The sequence below is a fragment of the Protobothrops mucrosquamatus genome, unplaced genomic scaffold (assembly GCF_001527695.2).
Source record: "Protobothrops mucrosquamatus isolate PMUCROS unplaced genomic scaffold, P.Mucros_1.0 scaffold_257, whole genome shotgun sequence".
NCBI classification, from domain to species: Eukaryota; Metazoa; Chordata; class Lepidosauria; order Squamata; family Viperidae; genus Protobothrops; species Protobothrops mucrosquamatus.
This window is the reverse complement of record NW_015386333.1, coordinates 612746-637079: the sequence shown is the minus strand read 5'-3', so window position 1 is coordinate 637079 and position 24334 is coordinate 612746. Positions and strand designations below refer to the sequence as shown.

At 35.5% G+C, this 24334-nt stretch overlaps 1 protein-coding gene across 1 annotated transcript in view; it reads right to left on the bottom strand.

Annotated features, from left to right (window-relative positions):
- The window catches only part of ADAM11 (ADAM metallopeptidase domain 11), a 67683-nt gene that overhangs the window by 2399 nt on the left and 40950 nt on the right, over positions 1 to 24334 (bottom strand). Inside the window, exons 9-25 of the mRNA XM_029287218.1 lie at positions 23724 to 23798; positions 22170 to 22241; positions 20162 to 20328; positions 18011 to 18095; positions 17294 to 17384; positions 15346 to 15397; positions 12352 to 12451; positions 10860 to 10931; positions 10072 to 10164; positions 9301 to 9381; positions 8689 to 8739; positions 8309 to 8372; positions 3842 to 3941; positions 3561 to 3680; positions 3049 to 3217; positions 2322 to 2436; positions 1735 to 1825 (exon numbers count right to left, since the gene is read on the bottom strand). Coding sequence (XP_029143051.1) covers positions 1735 to 1825; positions 2322 to 2436; positions 3049 to 3217; positions 3561 to 3680; positions 3842 to 3941; positions 8309 to 8372; positions 8689 to 8739; positions 9301 to 9381; positions 10072 to 10164; positions 10860 to 10931; positions 12352 to 12451; positions 15346 to 15397; positions 17294 to 17384; positions 18011 to 18095; positions 20162 to 20328; positions 22170 to 22241; positions 23724 to 23798 — 1598 coding nt within the window. The remainder of the gene's footprint in view (positions 1 to 1734; positions 1826 to 2321; positions 2437 to 3048; positions 3218 to 3560; positions 3681 to 3841; positions 3942 to 8308; positions 8373 to 8688; positions 8740 to 9300; positions 9382 to 10071; positions 10165 to 10859; positions 10932 to 12351; positions 12452 to 15345; positions 15398 to 17293; positions 17385 to 18010; positions 18096 to 20161; positions 20329 to 22169; positions 22242 to 23723; positions 23799 to 24334) is intronic.

Here is a 24334-nt window from a genome sequence, read left to right as displayed (position 1 = left end):
GTGAATGCTCCAACACTGGAAGTTTTTAAGAAGAGACTGGACAGCCATTTGTCCGAAATGGTATAGGGTTTCCTGCCTGAGCAGGGGGTTGGACTAGATGACCTTCAAGGTCCCTTCCAACTTTACTATTATTATTATTATTATTATTATTATTATTATTATTATTATTATTATTATTATTATTATTATTATTATTACTTTGTAGTCCCCTTCCAGCTATACTTCTCAATCATATGTTCAAGGTGAGAAGGAGAAATCCTGTTTTAACTGTTGTTGGACCAGAAAACTAGGAAAATCATCTTAAGAGGAGAAGAAATTGTATGACAAATTTGCAACAATACTAGCCAATCCTTGCAAGTAGATTGCTATGGAATATTTTCAGTTGAGTTTCCTGTTGCTCTCTCTAATCCCACTAGAAATATCCTAAAACTTACCATATTTTCTTTTTATTAGTGGCAAAACACTACAATGCAGTTTTAATATATCACACTTCTGAACTTTTTGTTCCAATATAACTTCTCATGATAAGGACTGGAATTTACCACATTTAAGCAAATACCATGTTTGTATTTTCCTCACCTCTATCCTCAGATATGTTAAATACGGACACTCACCACAAGAGGGTGGCTTTGGTCTGTGTATCAAGCACCATACATGCCTAGAAATACAACTAAATATCAGTTTGGGTCTCCAAAATACTGCACACCTTCTGTCTCTCTTCACCTTTTTCAGATATATAGCTCAGCTTATCACATTATCCTACAGCAGCGAATCCTTATTTTCTGAAGTGGATTCAGACTATTGACCAACATCTTATTTGCATATACCTTCCTTTGCCATCCTTCTCTATCCACTGATGGTTCCTTCCGGTGATTCTCAATACTAATTTCAAATTAAAATGCAGTAAAGACTCAATCCATCAGCCAAGCCTGCTCCTTGTTTCCAGTCCAGGCATGTAGTCAGACATAGCTAGCTCAAGAATATCCATGCTTTTACTGTACTATCATGAGAAAGTTTTGCATCATGGAAACAAGCTTGCCAATACCGTTTTTGTTGCATGACACCTTTAGTACAGGTAGTCCCTGACTTACAACTATAATTGAGCCTGGAATTTCAGCCAGAAGTCATTGCATTATATGACCAGATCTGGTTGTTGTTGTTTTTACTCTTTTTGCACTGGTCATTAAGTGAATGCTGTGATCATTAAGAAAATGCGGCTGTCACTAAGCAAATCCATTTTCCCCAATGGGTGCTTTTTTTTGCTGGAAACTAGAAGTAAATGCCAGAAATCAGCAAAAAAAAAAAGTCACAAATCATGGTCATGTGACTGGGGGATGGTGCAAACAGTTGCAAAGGTGAACTGGTTGTCATGCACTCAAAACTGCAATCACATGACTGCGGGGATGAGTGCGGCTTTGTAACTTTAAAATGAATCATAAGTAGCTCTGGGAAAGCTCATTGAAACTTCAAATAGTCATTAAGTGAACAATTATAAGTCAAGGACTATCTGTGGAATACTCGTATGACTCCACTCTGAAGAGGATCCTCCCCTTCAGCCCAAAACTAAGTTGGGGATGGATGGGCCATATCTGGGCTCAATTCCCCTTTCCACAAATAAGTGCCACTGCAAAAGGCACCTGGAGTACATGCAACAGAGAAGAAGTCCTCAAGACAATCTAGCCCAAGGGCACAGCGATTTGAGAAGCACAACATGTGCATATTGACGCTGCTTACTTAAATCCCCATCCGGTGCCACCAAGAACAATAGCAGCCACCAAGATGGCTCCAGCAATGGAGCCAATAATGATGTTGGTACCACTGGGACCTGTGGAGAAAGAGGGGACAAAAATATAAACTGTGTTACAATGGTTTGTATTCTTGATATGCAGCATAATGGGCAGAACCTAGTTGTACAACAGGACTATCCTAATTTAATAATTACAGTGAAAACATATAAAACTTCTGGAAATCAGAAAAAGGGATTGTTTTTAAATAGGAAAATAGGAACAGGAGAATATAGAACAGTTCCCAAGAAGTAAAGAAGAAGGCAGAAAAGAAGGCTATTTGAACATTGCCACATCAAACTCATCTTGCAATATATATTGCAAGTTTCTCCAGTCTTGGAAGATTCTTGAATTCCTCACTCCTTTTCTCAGAAAAATCTGGAAATACCAGGACAGATAAAGGGGTTGATCCAAAATGGAAAATGGCTGAAGGGCTTTCAGATAGAATAAGGTTTCTGCAAGAAACCTTTTTGATTACTTATTTAATTGGTTGAGTGTTCTGACTGTCTGCAAAGTAGTTCCTTCCCACAAACTTACCCTTGTATTTTTCTGTTTCCCCAGTAGGCTTAGGCTCTGGGATAGGATCATAGACACTGCAGTCTTTTCCTGTCCAATCTGAATAGCAGATGCACTGGCCCTCATTGCTGCAAACCTGTAATTAAGCAAGATGCTTTTTGTGGAGCTCCTCAAACCCATTCCCGTGATCTTTTTCCAGAAACTTGTATGTGTTCACTTGACCTACTGTATGTTTCTTTCTGCAATGAGTACCATTACACAATGAGATGACAAAAATGAAGCTTTCAGGAGAAAAATAGAAACTCCCCCAATGCACCAAAAATAATTCGATATTATTTAATAATGTTGAAGAATGACTGTTTCGCAATGGAATAATCATTTTGTTTTATGTTGGCATCCCATATTACTGTAGATGGATGTTAACTGCATGTAATTATTAAATCATAATCGGCTTTTTCTATGACCCCTCATTACTTGCCAACTTGTGGCAATATGGGTGGCTAACAAATAAATAAATAAACTTCAGGAATATTTAAGAAAGACATGCTCCTATTTTGAGTATTCCTATTTTTTCTTTAATATTTAATCCACAAGGAAATAAAGCCAAGAAACAAGTGCACAAGTGCACAAAGTTAGCGTTTATATAGATCATACTTGGCAAAATAGTTGCTAAATGATACATTTCTTTCTCTTTTTTGCATTATTATTAAATGAAAGCAGAAAACACAACTTTATTTATAATTTTTACCCCATGGTCGAAGCAGATCTGGCCACCCCAGCTGCCTGGGCAGATACTGAAGTTAAAGGCAGAGACAGGAAGGCATTTGTGATCAAGACACAACATGTTGGGTCCACAGGGTGTCCCATCTTCTACGTAGCTCAGATCTGTGCCATCCACTAGTTGCACATGGCCACCCCTGGAGGGGGGAGGAAGAAAAGCTCCATTGAGTGAAGGAATATTTCAATGTCCTTTAAAATCTTTTTGCTCATGCCTACATTGGCGAAACGTTTGAGGAAGAAAAGATAACAGGCACTTTTTTAAAATAGCCCCCTTCATTCTATTGCCTTATATTTACATCCCTGATGCTTTCAGGATTGTGATTTGCAGAAGGACATTCCCCAAAATTATTTGGAAACTTATTCTATGGTGAGAGGGGATCAATCTGCAGCCCAGAACATTCCTATTGTCATCTCTCCAATTCTCCAGCAAGTTGCATGAATGAAGAAGCTGGATCTTAAAGTGCAAGACCCTCCACTTACCGGCAATCAATATATCTCTTCTGGTGATAGAATGTCATTGTTGTGATCTCGCCTAGTAATTCACCAATACGTGGAGATCCTGTCACATTGGCACAGAGAAGATATCCACACAATACATCCCTAATTGGAATGGGAGGAGAGAACCATAACATACTTTTAAAAAGACTGGCTTCTGCCTCAGCTTATTGTTTGTGGCTTTCTAGTGACTTCCCCATGTGGTGTGATTCAGTATACTATGGGAAAGGATATTATGGAAAAGGGAGAAATCTCAGATTACTCACTGCTTGACACAGGGCATCCAGCGGCTCCCCTCATGCCCACAGTTTCCACGCTCAGTGCCTTCAACATTGAGCTTCTCATAGCAAAACCTTTCAGCTGAAGCTTGATTTACAGGAAGGAAAGTGAGAAAGAGAATAAGAGCAAGCCAAAGAGCATAATAGCCATGGATTTCACATATTGAATACTGAAGAATATTCTATATTTGATAACGAAAGAATAAATTCTATCACTAGGTCAGCAATTATGCTGGTGCATGGAGAATCTTAGGAAGGAACTTAGTTAATTAAATAATTTCTTTATTATACATCTGGATGTTTTCTACTGACCTAGCTTTTTGATGTATAACATTGGCCAACTCCAAAAGTGCTTAAGATTTTTAAAACACTATTTTCAAATAAAAGATTTCTATCCTTAAAAAGGGAAATGTGCAAACAATGCCAAGAAAAAAACCCAGAATGTTCATGCTATGCCTTGTGCAAACCTGGTCTATGGGGCTTTGTGTTAACATTTGAGGGTTTAAACTTTCAGAATTGAAAAGTCAGATTCGTTAGTTGGAATTATTTATAAGGTTCATTTTGCTATCTAAGATGAAAACATTTTGTTTTTTATTGCGTTTCAAACTTCCCAAGTCTTTTCAGTTTGAAGAACTGAGTAAAAATTGCTTCAGTAAATAATGGATAAATGATGCCAAATCAAGTTCCTATCTTTTTCTCCCAATTAGCACTATGAAAACATCATCTTAGTTATAGTTATAGCCAGAAGAAAAGGCTGGATTGTCTGGAATCATGAGCCAATTTGGGTGGATAAAAAGGCAGATTATCCAGTAATCCTAAAGATTGGTGCTGATGTAGATGGCATTTATTTTGTCTCCTCCCCCCCCCCATCTTTTTCTTCCTATTCTTCTGTTCTGCTGTTTTTGTGTTCATGGTATGTACCCTCTTCTGTTTAAATCCATCTTCAACATTTCCAGAGTCTCTAATTGCTATATTTTATTCAATCTATCATAATCTGAGACCCTCCAAATATTGTTAAGTTAAAACTAGTTCCTGTCCTCTCCTGACAAATGGTAGGAACTGGTATCCAATTCATCTGGAAGTTATTGGGTTCTGGAAGAAGCCTTATCAAGGCAAAGTAGACGTCACTGAAATAATCACATATTCTTCCCCTGCATATTTCAGTCCTTTCTCTGTATATGCATAGGTGTTTTAAATTAGATTATTGTTGGAATACGTAGAAATTCTAGTTTTCTATAAAGCACAACATATATACATGATGTTAAATATGGTAAATACACAAATAGTCAGATTCATTTGTCTTCTTGGCTATGTTTGGCTATGTTTCTGTTTGCAGTTAAAATGGTTGGCAGAAGTTGAAATAAGCAAAGGTAATGGTGAATATCTCTGGCGCAGGCAAAGAACAAGGCTAGGATCTTCCAAGATTACAGTTCAGCTGGGAATTTCTGTGTTAATTCAGAATAAAGCAACAGTGCATAGCAGTGCCAATTTCAGTTAGTAGCCAAATTGAGGGACCCAAATTGTTAACTTCAAATTAAGTCCATTAAAATTATATCTATAGCTGTGGTGTGGTTATGGACTTTTTCTTTAATTACTTCCATAAGATTCATTAAGCAGCAAGGAAAATTTAGGACCTTTCCCCCTTGTATGTAACTGCAATATAAATAGGCTCTGACAACTCTTTTTATTGCTTTGTAGTCATGCTATGGTCTTCATTTGATCCCCAGCCCCTATTCTAGGCAACATTCAATTTTCTTTAACAGTTCTGATATTTAAGCTGTACTTTCCATCATATCCTAATACTTTTTTTGCCACATATACAAATGACACACTTCACAATTAGGTGTGGAATCAGTGAAGTTCCTTTTGGTCACTTCAGAACTATACACATACAACATATGCGCATGCACACAAACACAAAATTCCTATTCCATGGACACTGTCCTCCATGGATATTCTGGTCTGAGCAGTCAGTATTTTTTCCTGTAACCATAAGATACAAAAGAACAAAATGGATTTTAATACACTCAATTAAATTATAGGTGGAATTCCACTGTAAGGGAAATTAATGGGAAAAGAAGCACAAAATGAACATATGTTCCTAAAAAGGATGTATTCAACACACAACTGCAAACAATTCTAGTAGTCTGGAACCCAAGAAAGTATGTTAGGAAAGCTAAAACTCAGAATATGCTGAGGTGAATGAAGAAGTCTGAGAACAAAAAAAAAAGTTTCTTTAGCTATGATAAGAAAAAAGAATCAACAGACGAGTTGCCCATCTGACTTCATCTTCTCCAGCAAGAAGGTATATTTTGACCCAGAAAATTGTGAAGAGCAGAATGAAGAGGCAGGACTGAGGCATGAGACTGATGAAAGCACAGTCTGGTATTATTTGTTACTTTGCATTAAATCTCCAGGACCAGATGAATTGCATCCTAGGATATTAAAGAAACTTACTGAAGGTCTGGCCAATGCATTATCTTTGAGAGATCTTGGAGAATAGGTGAAGTGCCATATGGCTGGAAAAGAGCATGTTTTACTCCAAGAAGGAGGGGAAAGATTACATAAAAGTTATTCAGACACTAATATAGGAGAGTTTAAAGCAGACAATAAAATAATGAATTTGTGAGCAGTTTTAAAACAGTGCTTTTTCTTGCCAGATAAATCTCACTTTAATTGGATAAATTCGTAACTGTTTTGGGGAATGCTGCAGAGTTAATTTACTTTTATTTCAGCAAAGTACTTGACAAAGTACTCCATGGCATTTAATTAACAAACTAGTAAACCACAATATGGATGACATGGCAATTAAGTACATAGAAGAGTGCTCATCAATGATATCTCACAAAAATAGAAAGTATGTTGTAAGACCAGTCTTGGGCCCTGTACTATATTTTTATTTATCAAGGGATGAAGAGGAGATGCTGATCAAATTTGCACAAAACTGGGAAACTGCCATAGAAGAAAGAAATAAAATTCAAAATAATCTTGATAGCATAAAGAAATTGCTGAAAATAAGAATATGAGACTTAATGCATATTAAGTTAGGAAACAAAACTTCTTTAAGTTAGGAAGCATAGCTATAGAATGTTGAATATTAGTATTTACTGGAGTGATAATTGATTGTAATTCAAATATGAATATGCAGTATAATGTTAGTGCAGCCCACCAAAAAGAAAAAAGTAAATGCAGTTTTAGATTGCATCTACTAACGTATAGTTTCCAAGTAATAACAATCAAAGCTCCACTTTATTCTGCAACATTGGCCAAACCCCACCTTAAATGTTATGTTTGATTCTGGATACCACACTTTAAGAAGGCTTTAGATAAACAGAAACAGGTTCATAAAAGCAGAGAGAGGATTAAAAGGGGACTAAAATTAACTCCTATGAAATGAAATTGAAGGAACTGTACATGCTTAATCCTGAAAAGTGGAGATGGGAGAACATAAGATATCTCCTTTCAAATATTTAAAAGTATGTCAGCAGAAGGGGAAAATTTGTTCTCTGTTCTTTCAGAATGCAGGACATGAAATAATGAATTAAAACCAGATGCTAATTAAATGTTAGGGGGGGGGGAAACTTAACAGTAAGGAACAGTTTGATAGTGAAGCCAATTATCCAGAGAGGTGATGAGTTCTCATTCATTCCATCTGCTAGTATGAAAGTGAGCCATATGGTAGGGATGTTTTAATTTGGATACCTGCCCCAAGTAGGGAGTTGGCCTAAGTGGCCCTTCCCAAACTATGGTTTTCTAATCCCTTGAAATAATGCAAACTTCACACCTCTGGCTTCTTCATTTGGCACTGGAAAAATCAGAAAATGAATAAAAGAACGAGTAAAAGTCAAGCATAGCTACTCGGAATGAAATTGCCTGGTATTACTGAAAACTAGGTCTACAGATGGATGAATTTTGAAGACAATGGATTTCATCTCATCCCAAACCCACCTCTCTTTCTCTAGATTAAATAGTTTGTGCTGTTTGCAAACAGTGATGGAAAAACAGACAAAATGCTGGTGTTTACTGATAAGTGATTTGCTAGTAATGGGTGATTACAATCAGCACTAGAAATGGCTATAGGGGCATCTCCTGTTCCCCTCACTCATTCAAGCAATTAACTATCTCCAAAGAAAGCTGCTAGCAAAAAGCCTCCAGAACAGAGTTCAAGCAGTCTGCTTAGCAAACTGCTATATATAAAAGAAGAGAATCAAACTGTACCTCAGTTAAGGAATAACAGAATGAATAAGTTTTCCCTAACCGTCTCCAGTACTAATATTATTGGATATCACTCAAATATTAAAGTGCCACTATATTTTATAGGCATGTCTACTAAGGTTTGCATTACTACTAGATGGCTGCAAAGAGATTAAAAAAATCTTTTCTGCAGTGTACTGGCTACTTACATTTTGCAAATCAGTTATGATGATTCTTTTCTAAGAGTAAATAGCTACTTACCTCGCCCCCACAATGCATTGCACTGGCGGTCCCTGGTTTTACAACGGCCTCCATAACACCGGCCCTACGGAGCCAAAAATGGGATTTGTTAGAGGCTCATGCAAGAACCACTCAGCTTGCTTGTTTTACAGAAAGTGTATTATCCATTGGGACCTGAGAATTCAGATGTGTCTTTAAAACTCTGCATTAACCTTTATTTATTTGTTTGTTTAAATAACCATTGAGAAACTTGCTCCTTGTTCAGTCTGATTTAATTAGAATTTTCCAAGGGTATTTCTTTTACTGGAATTGACAGATGGGTCCAACTGCAATTAACCTTTTCCCCCATACTTCCTGCAATTCCAGGAAGTCTAATTATGAAACTGACATACCAACTATACCTGTTCATTGTCACAAAAGTAGCCATCCTGTTTGTGTACATTAGGTGGACACTACAGGGGAAAAAAAGAGAATTATATCAGAAAGGACAAAATATAGATAAATACAACTCAGGAAAACTGGTAAAAGGCTCTTTTCCCTAACTTACTACTCTCCAGATGTACTAGCTATCATGCCATAATCTTCAGTCAACATGACACATATTTAGAGCATCAGGTTAGGAAGGCTAGAAAAGGTAGAGACCCATTTTAAACGAACATGCTTTCAAGTCAATATTATCCACAACATCTCTTTTTTAGAAATTTAAATTCTAGATAAAACCAGAGCTTTTTTTCCTCATAGAATGCACAGAACAGAGTTCCGGCACCTTTTTTGGATGGAACCTTGTAGGGTAGGCAAGGCGGATTGTATGACGTGTGTGAGTTCTGGCACCATTTTTTATTTTTTTTTAGAAAAAAAGCACTGGATAAAACTGTTCAATAATGAAGACTACATGCCATCAGATGTTGTGCACAGAAACCACCAAAACATGGGTGTCTTGACTAGTAGATTAAAATGCTATCCCCCCCCCAATCTACTTGTAAATCACATTCCTTATAATTTCTCCAACTTACCTGACTGGAGTCCCCAGTACAAGTTTCTGGGATATCACATTCATTCACAGCTTCTCGGCAAGTTACACCCCGTGGCTCATACTTCATGGTAGAAAATAGGAGAAAAATAAAAGTGGAGTTTAATATTAGCTGGCAAGGGAAAAACAAAACAATATGTCACGTGAGGTCTTTCTCTAACTTTATCTTTTTTTCTAGTCTCAGTGCAGGAAAAGAGGAGAACCAAATTATCTCTAGCACCATGCAAGGAGCAGCAGAATTTACTGCTCTACATAATCCTAATTTCATCATTTTTCTCCTTGCAACAAAAGGGAAAAGAAAGCATATCTCAGCATTTTACCAAATCCATTCACAAATTTGTGCTTTAAATATTAAATGTGCGCAGACATATATGCACAGGGTTCCATCCATGAGTTGGGAATATGTGACATTGTGAGGCTGCTGAAATTAGGCAGGTGAAGATTTGCTCAAGGGGGAGATTGAACCCAATTTACCCCCTCACCCCCATGATTTATGTAAACTATAATGCTTTTAGCTGTTCAGAAATATTTTGTAGAAAATCTTGCACATCTGAGCCATTTCAAAATATGTGCACTGACACCGAATACCAAATTGTGGCCTGGCCTGATTACAATTTGCTTTACGTAGGCAGCATTGACATGCAAGCACAGATGATGCCCTGCTGTATAACTCCCAAGAAAGGAAGCTTTGCTTAAAACTGGTGAGAGATGGACACAGAATCAAGGGATAAAGGTCCCATCCCAACTTGTTTACCTTGCACTCTCGACAACACAACCCATCACTGCACATGGCATCGTGCGTAAGGGTACATTTCTTGCAGCAGTTTCCTCCACTTTTAGAACACTCCTTTGAGAAAAGAAAAACAATAGATTTAATATTGCTTGGAATTTTGGATCAAAGTTGAAATAAGAAAAGTACAGCTTCAGTTTTTTTATATCTTAACTAACATTGTTTTAGAGATCTTGGTTTTATTTTCAAACTCATCACCACCATATGAATACAGTAGGAAGATGAAGTTTCCAATATGAAAACTTGAATTTGCAAGTTTTCTTAACATATATTGCTTTATTTTGCAAATTATGCAGATTTAATCAATTCTCAAGAAAGCTCTTTTTTCCTTTTACCAATTGAGATAGCTATATTGTTTATAATTTCTCTAATGTTTGTGGTTAGTTTTTACTGACATTTTCTTTGGGGACACATATCTCATGAACAGATGATGTTTGTTCTTGTGGATTTTGAACAACACTAAAGCAAAACAAAAAGATGCTGGTTGAATCTATCCAGCCTTAATGTCGAGGTTATCCCAACTTTTATGGATCATGACATTCTGAAGAAAAAGAAAAATTGCCCTTTGATAAGAGAGCTGTTGGGGCTCTGATTCTGAACTACTCCAATCTCTGATAAAATAAAAGACATTCTTCAGCATGCATAAAATAGAATTCAGAATTCAAAGCCTGGCAGAATTCAAAATAATATTACTAGTAGTAATATTATTGTGAGTCAGATGGCACCTTTTTTTAGCCCCAGTTGTTGCTTACCGCAAAGGACCCACAGTCACATTCTTCTCCTGCTTCAACAAATCCATTACCACATTCAGGAGGGTCAAGGAGCTGTGTTAAGGAGATATTGGTAAAGGAAATGGAATCATTAGAAGGTTCCATGACATCATTTAATAACATTTTCTTCTACATCACTCATTTGCGCTTGAAAATGGAGATGAAGAAGCTCTCTTGAAATTTCTTCTTTTTATGTTTCCATTTTGGGACAGGGTAGATTTGAGAAATCAATAATGAAAGTGAAAGTATTTTTTTTAAAAGGTAAACATCAATTTCTTAAAATAAATTCCTGTATTGTTTTACCAATTGACATCTGATATGGGACCATAATTTAAGCAAACTGAACTCAGAATGACACTATACTGTTTATGATAAAATGCTATTCAGAATTATGACATAACAGCAAGGTGAAGGAATTTTGGGAGTTAACGGCCATATATTCATTGGGAACCAATTTGTTATAGTACTTCATAAACGCCTAAAATTATTATATCCTTCCTGAAGTGGAGCAGAAGTTAAGATAAATTGCTTCTCCTTCAATATCTATATATGCTGGATAGTTCTCTTCCAAGAGATGTATTAATTTATTGGCTTATTCAGGGTAAGGTAGGTACAATACCATTCAAGCAAAGCCATTGCATCAATGAGGTTTTAAAAGTTGGGGATCTTGGTCTTTGGAATATAAAATTGTCAACATTTCACCTATTTAGTTTTGCTACAACCTTGATCTTAATCTATGGGATTATTCTATCCTGATTGAAAATATAGGAAACAGTACAAACTATTTGCATCTAAAGGATCAGCAAAAGGTGTCGAAATGACTTTGAATTCTGGGGTCTTTGATTAATTAAGAAAGAGCTCATACCTTCATTATGAATCTGGCCTAATATTTAGTACTATTACCCTAATTTAAAGATCTTTATGGAACAAAAATACTGGAGTTACACTTTGATTATGTTTGGGAAGGAAGTCAACCCTGCATTTTTATGAAAGTCACTCAAGCTTACCTACAGCAGAGACGTGTAAAATGCATTGGCTGAAGCCATGCAACACATGTTGATGACAAGTCTTCAAAAAATACCGGTAAATGGGGCTTAGATGGGAAACTGCCAAAAAAAATCACAAAACTGAAGAGCAGTTTGGGAAAGTGAAAAAAACTCCAAATTGCAAATTACTTTCATATTGTTGTCAAGAAAACAATTATGAAGTGCAATATCATTTGATTGTTGCCTTTTTTCTAAAAAAAATGATCTTTTCAACAATTCCGCGAGGTCCGCTGAGAAGTAGTATCACCTAATTCCATAATTAGATATGGTCCTACCTTATCTAACTCTCTCGCTGATATTCTGATCACAAAACAAGAATTTTGTTTAACTATAGTTCCAGGAAGCGCAAAGATATAAGATATGAAAAATGTTGTCTGGAAGTAATTCTTATTTACAATTGTGATCAAGTGGAAGTGTTTTAATATTACCTTCAAAGGCTTGTTAAAGAGACAGCTTCCTCCTCCTTCAGCCAGAAACTGATTGAATTCATCAACACTGCAGCGTGAAAATTTCCGTGGCAAGTAGTATCTGTGTTATTAGGAAGAGAGCCAATAGAAGATCAAAACCCAATGAAATGTCAAAGGAGGTAAAAGTTTTTCTTGGTACGGAGACTTCCAATGAAAAATGGATGTTCCTGAACAGGGGGATAACATTACAGCTGAATTGGCAGCTGAAAGCTGGATCTGAGCTATTGAAAACTCTCCAGAGAAAGAAGAGATTGTGAGATTGCCTTTACATACTCCAGATAGCTGTTACTGGTGTGTGGACACCCCCCCTCAAGTTCTAGGACATTATTTGAGGGGATTAAAAACTAAAATTGTACAAAATAAGGGGAAGGAATATTGTCATGGGCCAGGATTCAGACTCTGACAACGTTGCTCCAGCTGAGTCTATGGGTTGTTAGCCTCAGAAATCTTCAAGCCAAAATTCATCTGAAGAGGCTGAGCAATCATATGAATCTCCTCATCAGTTGGAGCAGTCAGATGATGAGGCATGACCCCCAAGCCCCAAGGCTTGACATAGGCAGTGGCCAGTGGACCAAAGCCAGTGAATGAGGCTTTTCACTAGATAAAGGACAAAACCTGAGTAATTGCAGCCAACTGCAGATAGATTTATGTATCTACTTTTCCTTTAATCTTTGTTGTAAACAACCATTTGGATTTTTAGTTTGTGTTAATTATTCCCCTGTAACTTATTTTTGAACCTTTGACTTTTGGACTGGCTATCTATCTGACTCAGTACTCTGATTCTTGGAATGATTTTGGATCACTCTATTGCTCCTTGAACATCAAAGTGATTTATTCAGGCAAGCTCTCTTTGCATAGACCCTGATTTGCAATCTGGTCAACTATTAACTGCTTATCTCCATAGCAACTGCATGCATATGTCTGTCTGCAAACAGAAACAGAACAAATATGAAGTACTGTAGGTTTATTGATCAAGGTTAAAATAGATGCATTGTCTGAAAATCATTAATTGACTTTTGCTAACTAGGACTGAATGAAGAGGTTTTAAGGTTCTGTTTTCAGATAAGAGATATGGAAAAATAATTTTGTATTTTATGTACGTAATTTAAACAATATTAATATCTTATGTATTTTAAGTAATATTAATATAAAGATGTGGTCTTTTCCTGCATCCATGGGTGATTTTGGGTCAGTTATTCTCTCTCAACCCAACTCACCTCATAATGTGGCTGTGGGGAAAATATGAGGAAGAAATATTATATGTTTGCCACCTTAACAAGATAAAATAAATCTAATGGATTTTTCACTTATTATGATTGGATAATGAGGTTTGTGGAATTTCTTTATAGATAAAACATGAGATACAGAAGGAAAACAGGTATTATAAAGTGTGTTTTGGATTAAGTTTAAAACAGATATACTGGTGTTTTGGGTAACTCTCAATGGACTTTTGCTGATTAGGATCTCATCTCTTAATAATTTCTGGAACTATTTTTTTACTGTTTTTTAAATATTAAGAACCCTTGGAACACCAAATTTCATGATATTCATAGGGTGAGTCCCCTTCGATCCATAGCAAAATAATTTTTTAATTCAAAAGAATCAGAAAAAAAATTTTTGAAGAGATTTTGAAGAGATGAAATAATACCATTCTGGATAAATGGCTGTTCAATCTCTTTTAAAAAGTGGTGGAGCACCCATAACTTCTGGAGGCAAGCCATTCTGATTAATTGCTCTCACAGTTAGGAAATTTCTCCTTAGTTCTAGGTTGCTGCTCCCCTTGATTAGTTTCCATCCATTGTTTCTTGTCTTCCTTTCAGGTGCTTTGGAAAATAGGTTGACCTCCTCTTCTCTATGACAACCCTTCAAATATTGAAAGACTGCTATTGCTTCATTCATAGTCCTTCTCTTCGTTAGATTAGACAAATCTAGATCCTGCGACCATTCATCATACATTTAGCTTCCAGTCCCCTAATCATCTTTGTTGCTCTTCTCTGCACTCTTTCTAGAATCTCATCCTTTTTGCATCGTGGTGACTAAAACAGGAGGCATTATTCCAAGTGTGGTCTTACCAAGGCAGTATAAAACAGTACTAACACTTCATGTGATCCTGATCTGTTGATGCAGTCTAGGACTGCATTGGATTTTTTTGGCAGCTGCAGCAATGCTGGCTTATATTTCAGTGGTTGTGCACTAGGAATCCTAGTTTCCTTTTACAGTTATTTACAGTTATTTACAGTTATTTACAGTTAAGAGAAGATGATGATTTGTTAAAAACATTTTTATTTACTTTATATTTTTATATTTATATTTTTTATATTTATATTTTATATTTTTTATATTTTTTCTGCTCTATTTATATTTTTTTTTCTTTTCTCTTACACTTTCCTTATTTTTTATTTTTCTTTTTTGTAGTTTCTATTAGTTTTTATCTGTATGGTTGTAATATCTAGTAAAAATTATTTTAAAAGTTTTCTAAGCTCAGTTAGATGCAAGATCATTTATATAACTGTACATTTGCATCTTGAATTTGTTTTCAGTTGATGCCAGAGGCTTACGGTGGGATGTTTTCTGGCCCATGCGAGGGTCTATTAGTGACACAAGTTTCCTTTCCTTTCTTTGAGGAAGAGAGCAGGGGTGGATAGGGGGAAGGCTGATAAGAGAACTGAATTTAAAAACTGACAAGATAACCAGATGTCAGATTACTAAAAAAGGAAAATTGAACAGATGTATCTTTCTTTTTCCTGTGCATAAAGTGCTGCCTGCTTTCTTCTGAAGCCAGCTTGAGAGGGAAATAGATGAACTTAACAATAATCAATCAAAGTGAGTTTTATGATGCCAGCAAGATGTAAAGTTAAGGTCTAAACAGTTTGGGGGATACTTTAATAAATCCTTGGTTAATATTTCAAATATTAACCCAACCCTTATGTGATCTTCACTTCTTCTACAACTTACCCAGTATCTTCCATAATACAACCCAGCCATAAGTCAGGACAGCGACAATCCCCTATAGAGAAAAGGAGAAACAAAAAAAGATAGAGAGATCTTTTTAAAGAATTATGGGAAATATACATTCTCTATTCCTGGTTCACATTTTTTGTCCGAATCCCTTATTTCAAATTATAACTCAGAATTGTATATTCCTAAAGCTGAAATCATCAAGTACCATTTATTTTCTCCCTGTCTGTAATAAAACATCCCATTCTAAGATTAAGCCTTAAACCATTTTTTTCTATAAAATCTGAACTAGATGTTGTTAGAAGATGACCATGTTAATTTTGGAAATGTTAATGTTGGAAAAAATATCAAGAAAAATCTGGTAGCAATCTTTCCTAACAAAGGTTGACAACTCTCTTCTGATGATTGCATAATGGTTGGTACTACATCACCTAGATAGCATTTCAACTTGTATTCCTCTCCCAGAATTTTTATTTTATTTTCTCGCCAAGTTTTGCCTCCCAAAATTTTTAAAGCTATTATAAATAACAAGGGAGAAAGTAAACACGCTTACCCAATGGCTTTACTTGTGGAAAAAATTGCAGTAATCCTTGCAGCTTGTTGTTGGTATGTTATCCACCCAATTTTTAAATTCTTGTTTTGGATTCATTTTTTAAAAAAAAAAGCCAAATAAAAAGGCCACTCCAACTTGTCAAAGGCTTTTTTTTGCATGTACAAATATTAGTGCTCTGCTTTTTTTTTTAGTAATGTTGTATTCTAATACATTTATTTTTAATACATTGTTCTCCTTCATTTTCCTCTTGAGGATGTAACCTGTTGTCTATATGCTATCAATAGCTTATAATGTTCAGTAAAGAAAATGCTGCAAATGACTTAATAGTATCTATTAATAGCTAGTCCAATGTAGTTTTAAACTGAAATGAGGAGAAGGGGAGGAAGGCAGGTTCAATATGCAGATGAAGGTTACATAACAGACAGATCAAAGAATGTTTCAGGCAATTTCAGGAGGTCCCCAAAAATGTAATATTTGTAATACTTGTAATCTGTCATATATCACACACATTTGCATAACCTGTTAATTAGTTGAAAAACTTGAACTAGGAATCTCCAAGAAGTTCATCTGCAATTTTTTTTGCAGTAACATTTTATTCTTTATCTTATTAACCTCAAAAGAACTGGCTTGGCTCACCCATTCTACTATTATGATCATGACCTTAAAAAGCAGCCAATACACTGGCAAAGAGAATTTGGAAGAAAAGCAAATTAGATCTGGAGGACTGACAACATAAACCACAGTCTAATGAATCCAAATTCAGGCCCCAATTTCAGTTTCGGCTTATCCACTCAGAACCTTTTAAAGTAGAGATTGCCAAATTGGAAACCAGAACAAAGTAATCCCTAATCTGAGACTGTTACCCTTAAAGAAACAATCTCAACTTACACTAAAATGTTCATGATGCATGAAAAATATCATGCAGAGCCAACATAGACAACAGAGTAGAGCCAACATTGATAATGGAGTACTAAACTGGAAACCTAAAAATTATCTTTTCAAGTTTCTCCAGAACAGGAGACAAAGCTTGAGAATGGAATAGTTCTTCAATCTAGTATAATAAAAAATGCCTGTTGGGCTCCAGATCTCTTTAAAACAAATTCTTTTAGTCAAACCATAGCCTCATAATTATTGTTTGGCTCAATCAGTGGTTCGCAATCTGTGGTCTGCAGTCCACTAGGGGGGCTGCGATGTCATCATAGGCTTGAAGAAATGTTATGATTTAAATCTTGAGTTAAGTCTTGGAAGTCTGTGGCCATGGTCCGTAGCCACAAAACATATTTAAAGTGGGTTTGTGATGAAAAAAAGGTTGAGAACCACTGGACTAAGCACTTTTCAGGTTCTCATTATTCAGGTCACTTTCTCCACTTGGCTCATCACACAGTTACTTACCTGCAGAAGCACGGTGCTTGTTCCACATCATACCAATGTTTTGACCCAAGGTCTGGGCTAATGTTACTGCCATGGCTCCAACGGTACCATACTTTGGGAAGGAGGATAACAAGTTATTGGGTAAGCTGAATATGAAGTGATCAGCTATCATAAAAATGTTAAAATTTTTGATGGCAGATCTTTCAGATCTTTCCCAGATTATTCACAGGCCCCATGGTAACTACTCCACCCCACCTTTCCTCTCTCTGCAAAGAACAATGAAATCCTGGCTATGACTGACATGTAAAGAGCCCTATTAGTACATTGGCTTCTTTGTAGAATCATGTAAAGAAACAAGAGAGGTACTACCCAAGGATCTTACAATATAAATTTAGTTGACTGAAGGCAAAAAAGAGGGGGAAGCAGAAAGCATAAGGGGTGTATGTCAGCAAATGTAGTGACAAAAATCACAGGTATTAGTTCAGTTAGGGTGTGGAGACTGAGATCTTCAAGGCTTCGCTGAAAGTAGATATTCTGAAAGGGTTTTAAAGGGCAGAAGAGTAGTATCTCACAAGCTTGGGAAATGGATTTTCAAAGCCTCAGGAGTTGCAAGATGATAAGAGAAATCTAAATGAGCTTGAGATCTTTAAACAGACAGATTTGATAGGGTTGGAAGAGCATGCAGGCTTTAATTCTGTATCTTTAAACTCCAGTCCCAGTCATCATAATCCAACTCACCTCATTCACACCTCCGCCTCTAGCAACTGAGCAGATCCCTCCAACATAAGCTGTACCACTGCGGCTGCTTCTAAAAGTGTGCCCTCTGGGAAAGTAAAAAGGAAAATTCACTATGCGGATGAAGGAAAAGCTAGATAGTCTTGACCTACTAGATGTTTTTGTCCTCTTGGCATTCACTTACTAAACCTAGAACAATGAAAACTGTCAAAATAGGGCAAGAGTATAGATTGGTTAGGGAATTCATTTCTTTGCATCAGCCTGTTACCTTTGTTCCTCACTATGATAAATATGTGCTCATTAATTCTAGTTAACTACAGAGGAGAGAGGAGGCATGTTCATGTATGAAGAATTCCTAGCAATATTCCAGGACAAAACTATTTCCATTTCAGTTAGAAACTCTGATTTTAGCATTAAGTCCAAATGGATATTGCTGTGCCACATTTTATATGCTAGAATAGAATAGAATAGAATAGAATAGAATAGAATAGAATAGAATAGAATAGAATAGAATAGAATAGAATAGAATAGAATAGAATAGAATAGGAGCTGGAGCTGGAGCTGGAGCTGGAGCTGGAGCTGGAGCTGGAGCTGGAGCTGGAGCTGGAGCAGGAACAGAAGAGTCGGAAGGGACCTTAGAGGTTTTCTGGTCCAACCCCCTGCTCAGGCAGAAAACCCTATATCATTTCAGGCAAATGGTTGTCCAATCTCTTCTTAAAAACCTCCAGGGTTGAATCATTCATAACTTCTGGAGGCAAGGTGTTCCACTCATTAATTGTTCTAACTGTCAGGACATTTCTTCTAGGTTGTTTCTCTCCTTGATTATTTTCCATCCATTGCTTCTTGTCCTGCCATCAGGTGTTTTGGAAAATAGCTTGACTTCCTCTTCTTTGTGGCAATCCCTAAGATATTGGAACACTGCTATCATGTCCCCCCTTGTCCTTCTCTTCGTTAAACTAGACATACCCAATTCCAGCAACTGTTCTTTATATATTTTAGCCTTCAGGCCCCTGATCATCTTTGTTGCTCTTCTCTGTATTCTTTCTAGAGTCTCAACAACTGTTTTACATCATGGTGACCAAAATTGGATGCAGTATTCCAAATGTGGCCTTATCAAGGCATTTTAAAGTGGTATTAACACTTCACATGATTTTGAGTCTATCCCTCTGTTAATGCAGCCTAGAACTGTGTTGGTTTTTTGGCAGTTGCAGCTGACCCATATTTAAGTGATTGTATCTTAATTCTTAATTCTGTACCTATATTAATTCAAACTTGTTGTTGAATCTATACATTTTAATCACGAGTCAAAAGCAACTGTTATTTTGAAAACCATGCTTGCTAGAACTGGAATTAACTTTAGTGGTAAACTAATTAGATATATCAGGGTGCCTTTTACGTAATTTTAACAGGTAATACAGTTATTATCTAGTACAGGTAGTCCTTATTTAGTGACCTCAAATGGGACCAGCAACTCGGTCATTAAGTGAAGCAAGTGTTAAGTGAAAGCACACCTGTGTGCTTTCCTTTGCTTTACATAACTGCAAAGGCTGCAAATGCAAATTATTGGTCATAAAGTCCCTTTTTCATTACCATTCTTCCATCCTTCCAAGATCAGTAAAATGAGGGCCCAGATTGTTGGGGGCAATATTCTGACTCTGTAAACCATTTAGGGAATGCTGTAAAGTATCATAAAGCAGTATATAAGTCTAAGTGCTATGTATTAACTTTGAACAGTTACTAAGCAAAGCAGTTATTGAATGAAGACTACTTATATAAAAAAATCAGGCAAAGTTTTCTTTTTGTGCCAACATCTTATTTCTATTATATTAGTTAATATTCTTCAATAGCAAAGAATGTCTCTATGTTATCCTAAATGTCTAAAAAGGAATATAAATAAAAGTGAACATATAATAGAAAGCTGTATTTCATTTGCTATAATACCAGGAGATCTATTATATAGGCTTACCAGAAAGGCAGACTCCTGGGCAACTTGTTCAGTAAAAGAAAAGTTTCATTACATACATAGATTTTCTTAACATCCCTTATGAACATCTCTAACATCCCTACTTCAGCCTATTCTTACTATCAGAACTATAATAGTTAATTTTGCATCTTTCTAGTATAAAAGTGACCACATTCCCATTTAAAACTCACGAGAAAAGATGGGCAGCATCACTGTGTTCAGGAAGAGACTCTTGGCGATATTTCATAAACTCTCTCAATGTCTCTAGGGAATCTTCATCAGTCTGGATCTTATCCCCCGATGCCCATGTCTCCATGGCAACCAACACAATACGAGTGTTCAACTGCTCCTTAAAAATCTGTGACCAAACATAGATTTTTTATAAAGGTGGGGGCCTTCCACCTTCCATACATGAGATATGTTTTCTATTTGCCAAAGTACCACAGTTTTCCAAGTGTACCCTTTAAGTCAAATGAAAACTAAAATAGTTTATTTCCTTCCCACAATTTATTTTCATATCTACTTTTAGTGGAAAATGATTAAAATTAGTCTGAATATTATAACATTATAATTGTTGTTTTATTATTGACATATTATTTCTCTCTTGGTTACTAAAATGTTGAAAATAAGGTGAGGTTGAAGTATTGTTTCATATTTGACAGTAATACTGAAAACTCAACATTTTTGGAGAATAATTCCCATTAAAATTACACAAATTATAAAAGTTGAATTCCTGTTGCAACTTGAGACATTTGTATTAAATTTTACTAAATCATACAATCCTTCAAAGCATACTGAATTAGTTTTGTATATGTTAGCTGCTGCAAGGAAATTATATGCTTCTCATTGGAAACAGAGAAAGAAGAAATCTTGAATAACATTGTTAAGAGTAAGTCTAAATATTTAAATTTAAGAAATAAATTTTAATAAAATTATTTTTTAAAAAATACAAAGCTATTCTAGACATCAAAGCACACTCTTGCAATTTGGCTAGCCATTCTTTCATACAAAGAATCAAAGATCTTTTCCAACAAAAAGCATATAAAATATAGGTTTTTCTATGCAGAGTGTTTATATTTGGGAAATTAGATTCAACCTATTATAGCTTATAATTTTAATTAGTGATTTATGCTGTACCATTATTGTTAGCTTAAAGCTTAAAAGTTATTCTTAATTTTTTCTTTAAAAGGTGTAATTTAATAATTAATATTTTATGGAAGAACTGTAATCTCCAAGACAATTTAGATCTTGTTTACTTATTTGTATCTTACTATTTTGCTTACATACCCTTTGATTCATTTAATGCGTTTTATCTCTCCTTGTCTACAATTCTTTCTTTAAACTGTTCACTAATTTAAAAAAAAAGATGAGTGAGTGTAGAATATAAAAATAAGTGAAAAACTTTGCTCCATATATTTGACCGATTAAATTTGCATTTCTTAAGCTAATTATGAAAATTAAGACAGTTGTCCTTTAGCATGTCGTCATCATCATCATTAGGTCCTGTGCAGAACACCTTGTGTTTTTCAGTGGTTTTCAATCATTCGCAGCCTTTTTGGTATCTCCCTAGGGATCTTAAGATCTTTAAGTTTTCTGAGGCCGGCCTCATTTCCTCTTTCCTCCAGGAATTATCCAACATAGTACAATATTTGAATGCTGGTCTTTAGGCATACATAAGATATCACCAACAAGCTGCATTCAATGTTCATTCACAGTTCTCAATAGATGTTCTAAATCTGATCTTTGTAGTTTACTTCATTAGACATGTGGTCACAATATAAGACATGGAGAATTTTTCCCAAGCAGCATTATTGGGAATTATTTAACCTGTTTAATCATTTTGGTTGTACATTTCCATGTTTCACAAGTATATATTGGCATGTACTAAGTATGAAAACATCTGTCAGGGAAACATTGTCTAAAAATAATTGTGGATACTTGAAAGACAATATGTTTATGTGTGCTTACACATTTAGCTGCAGAGTGCTGTGGAAATGAGATGCTAGGATTTAAGATCAAATATATGTGAAAATGATTTAGAACTCAATAGACTGGGTCACTTATTTGTATCTGATGATGGCCTGTAGAAGGGACCCACCATGAAATCCTCTGCATAGGGCCAGATTTTTCCTTGTTTCATCCTCACCTTATTTTTTGCATGTAATATTTGCAGGAAACTGCAATGTACTCCACACTCACCACATCAGCAAGATTTACTACAGACTTTGCAAAGTTGCTGGTAAGGCTGACTGAGCGGCGCATTTGCTCAAACTGGAACAGAATAGATACAGAAAAAATAGTTTCAGGAAATTCACTCATCATCTGATTAAACCTGAGGCTGAAGCAGTCTAGTGAGGGACTTCCCCTTCTCTACCTCTTTGTTCATGAAGTGACTTCCCCCAACTTAAAAAAATTGCCATAGGGTCAATTTCACTTTTAACACATCAGTACATTTTTGAAATGCCTATCTTCTTAGCCATAAACTTTTATCAGGTTTGCACAGAAATAAGTCCATGTAAATAATATTTCCTGAAACATGTACTGAATTTATTATTTATTTATTAAATTCATATGCCACCCATTTCACTGTTACAGCAACTCTGGGAAACTTACAAAATGTTAAAAAGATAATATTAAATGATTAAAATTAAGAAAAAAGTTTCAGACTGGTTTTGCGGTCTGCAAAAACTTCTTGCTCAAAATAAAAACGGTTTGTTTGAGTCAAGTTCAACTGATGTTAATAAAAAACCAAATCATGCTTGGATGTTGATAATTTTGGAGACATATCAATGTTGTTTTCAAGGCAAAGGTAGAGAAATATTTTCTTTCAGATATTTTTAAATGTTTCAGTCTAGTTTTCAAGTATTTTCTGGTAGTATAATTATTTAATTAATTACTAATTCATTCAGTAAGATAGGCCAAGGATATTGACTAGATTGGGAGGTCATAATAATAACTTGGAAGAAGGCAATGTCAAACCATTTGAACTGAATCACTTTGATAGTGACATGGAGGCATATATATTTAATAAATAAATATTTTATCGTTGTCTATATGGGAGATCCATAAAGTCATTAAGAATTCAGACTAATAACATTATTGATGAATCGACTCTTAATGGTCTTCAATTTGTCAGTCTCTGTTAAATATTGAGAAAGAACCTTTCATTATACATGTTATTTCATTATTGTTATTTGAACAGGATAGGGAAGTATAACATCATTTTGCATTTTAAAAATGAAAAGACAATAATTAAATCATAAATTAAAGACCTCTAGCCCAATTTTGAATTGTGTATTTAAGAGCAATTATCAGGGATTCATTAGTAACTCTGCTCTGAATGCAAAGCACTAAACAAGAGTAAGAACTGCAACAAAACAAACAAACAAATTACCAAAGCAAGACACAATAGGCTTGGAAAGCTTTGAGAGTATTTTATCAATCTACACTGGTCATGCTGACAATGTAATTATATTGATCCAGCAAGCTCAGTTGATGGACAGTTTATCTGAATTGAAAAAGGCATTGTGGAAGAGATCTTGACAGAGGATACACTGACCAATTTTAAAAAAAAGAAAAGAAATCACACTTAAGAGACTGAAAGGAAAAATGCTCTGATCATTGTTTGCCAAATTGCTCAAAGAAACAGTCTTGGCAGGCAATTCATTTGCTTCTCTCCACAAAGAATTTTTAAAGGATCTGCAACAGCAAAACCATCCATATTTGTCTTTCTAGGCCATTATCAGTACTCACCAGTTGGTGGTCATTAACAATTATCAATTCAATGAATTTGGTCTCACTGTGGACAGTCCGATGACCTCGGTGAACCTGGGATGGGAAAAAGAAGAAGACACGTTTACACTGGTAACTCTCCTGCTCTAAGAAGAGCCTTCCCATTCATGCCCAGGAACATATTTTATATACAGGCTTCTATAAGTTCCCATATTCCTTCTCCTTACATTTTATAGTAAGGAAGCTCAATCAGAAGTTTGGAATTCACCAGTCTTCCACAGCCTAGTGCTAGTTAGGCAAAGCTTCCTTAATTCCTGCAAATTGTTAAGAATTAAGAGAAGCAGATCCGAAGGGCAGCTGGAAAAAATTGATATATATTATACAAAAAGCAGCTTTCTAAGCTGTGAAATGGTATGAAACTTCAAGACATTGTATATAATCAGTCAAAGCTAACCCAAACATGATTTTAATCTTACAGTAGTTTCGTACCTTTCTTTTCAATAACAATTATGCAATATCCAGTGTAATTAATATTTTTATTACATTGTTTCTGTTCTATCTTTCCTCTGAGAACTCAAGCATACATTCTATCCACAGAATAACTCTTGTGAGACAGATTGAGCTAAACTGGG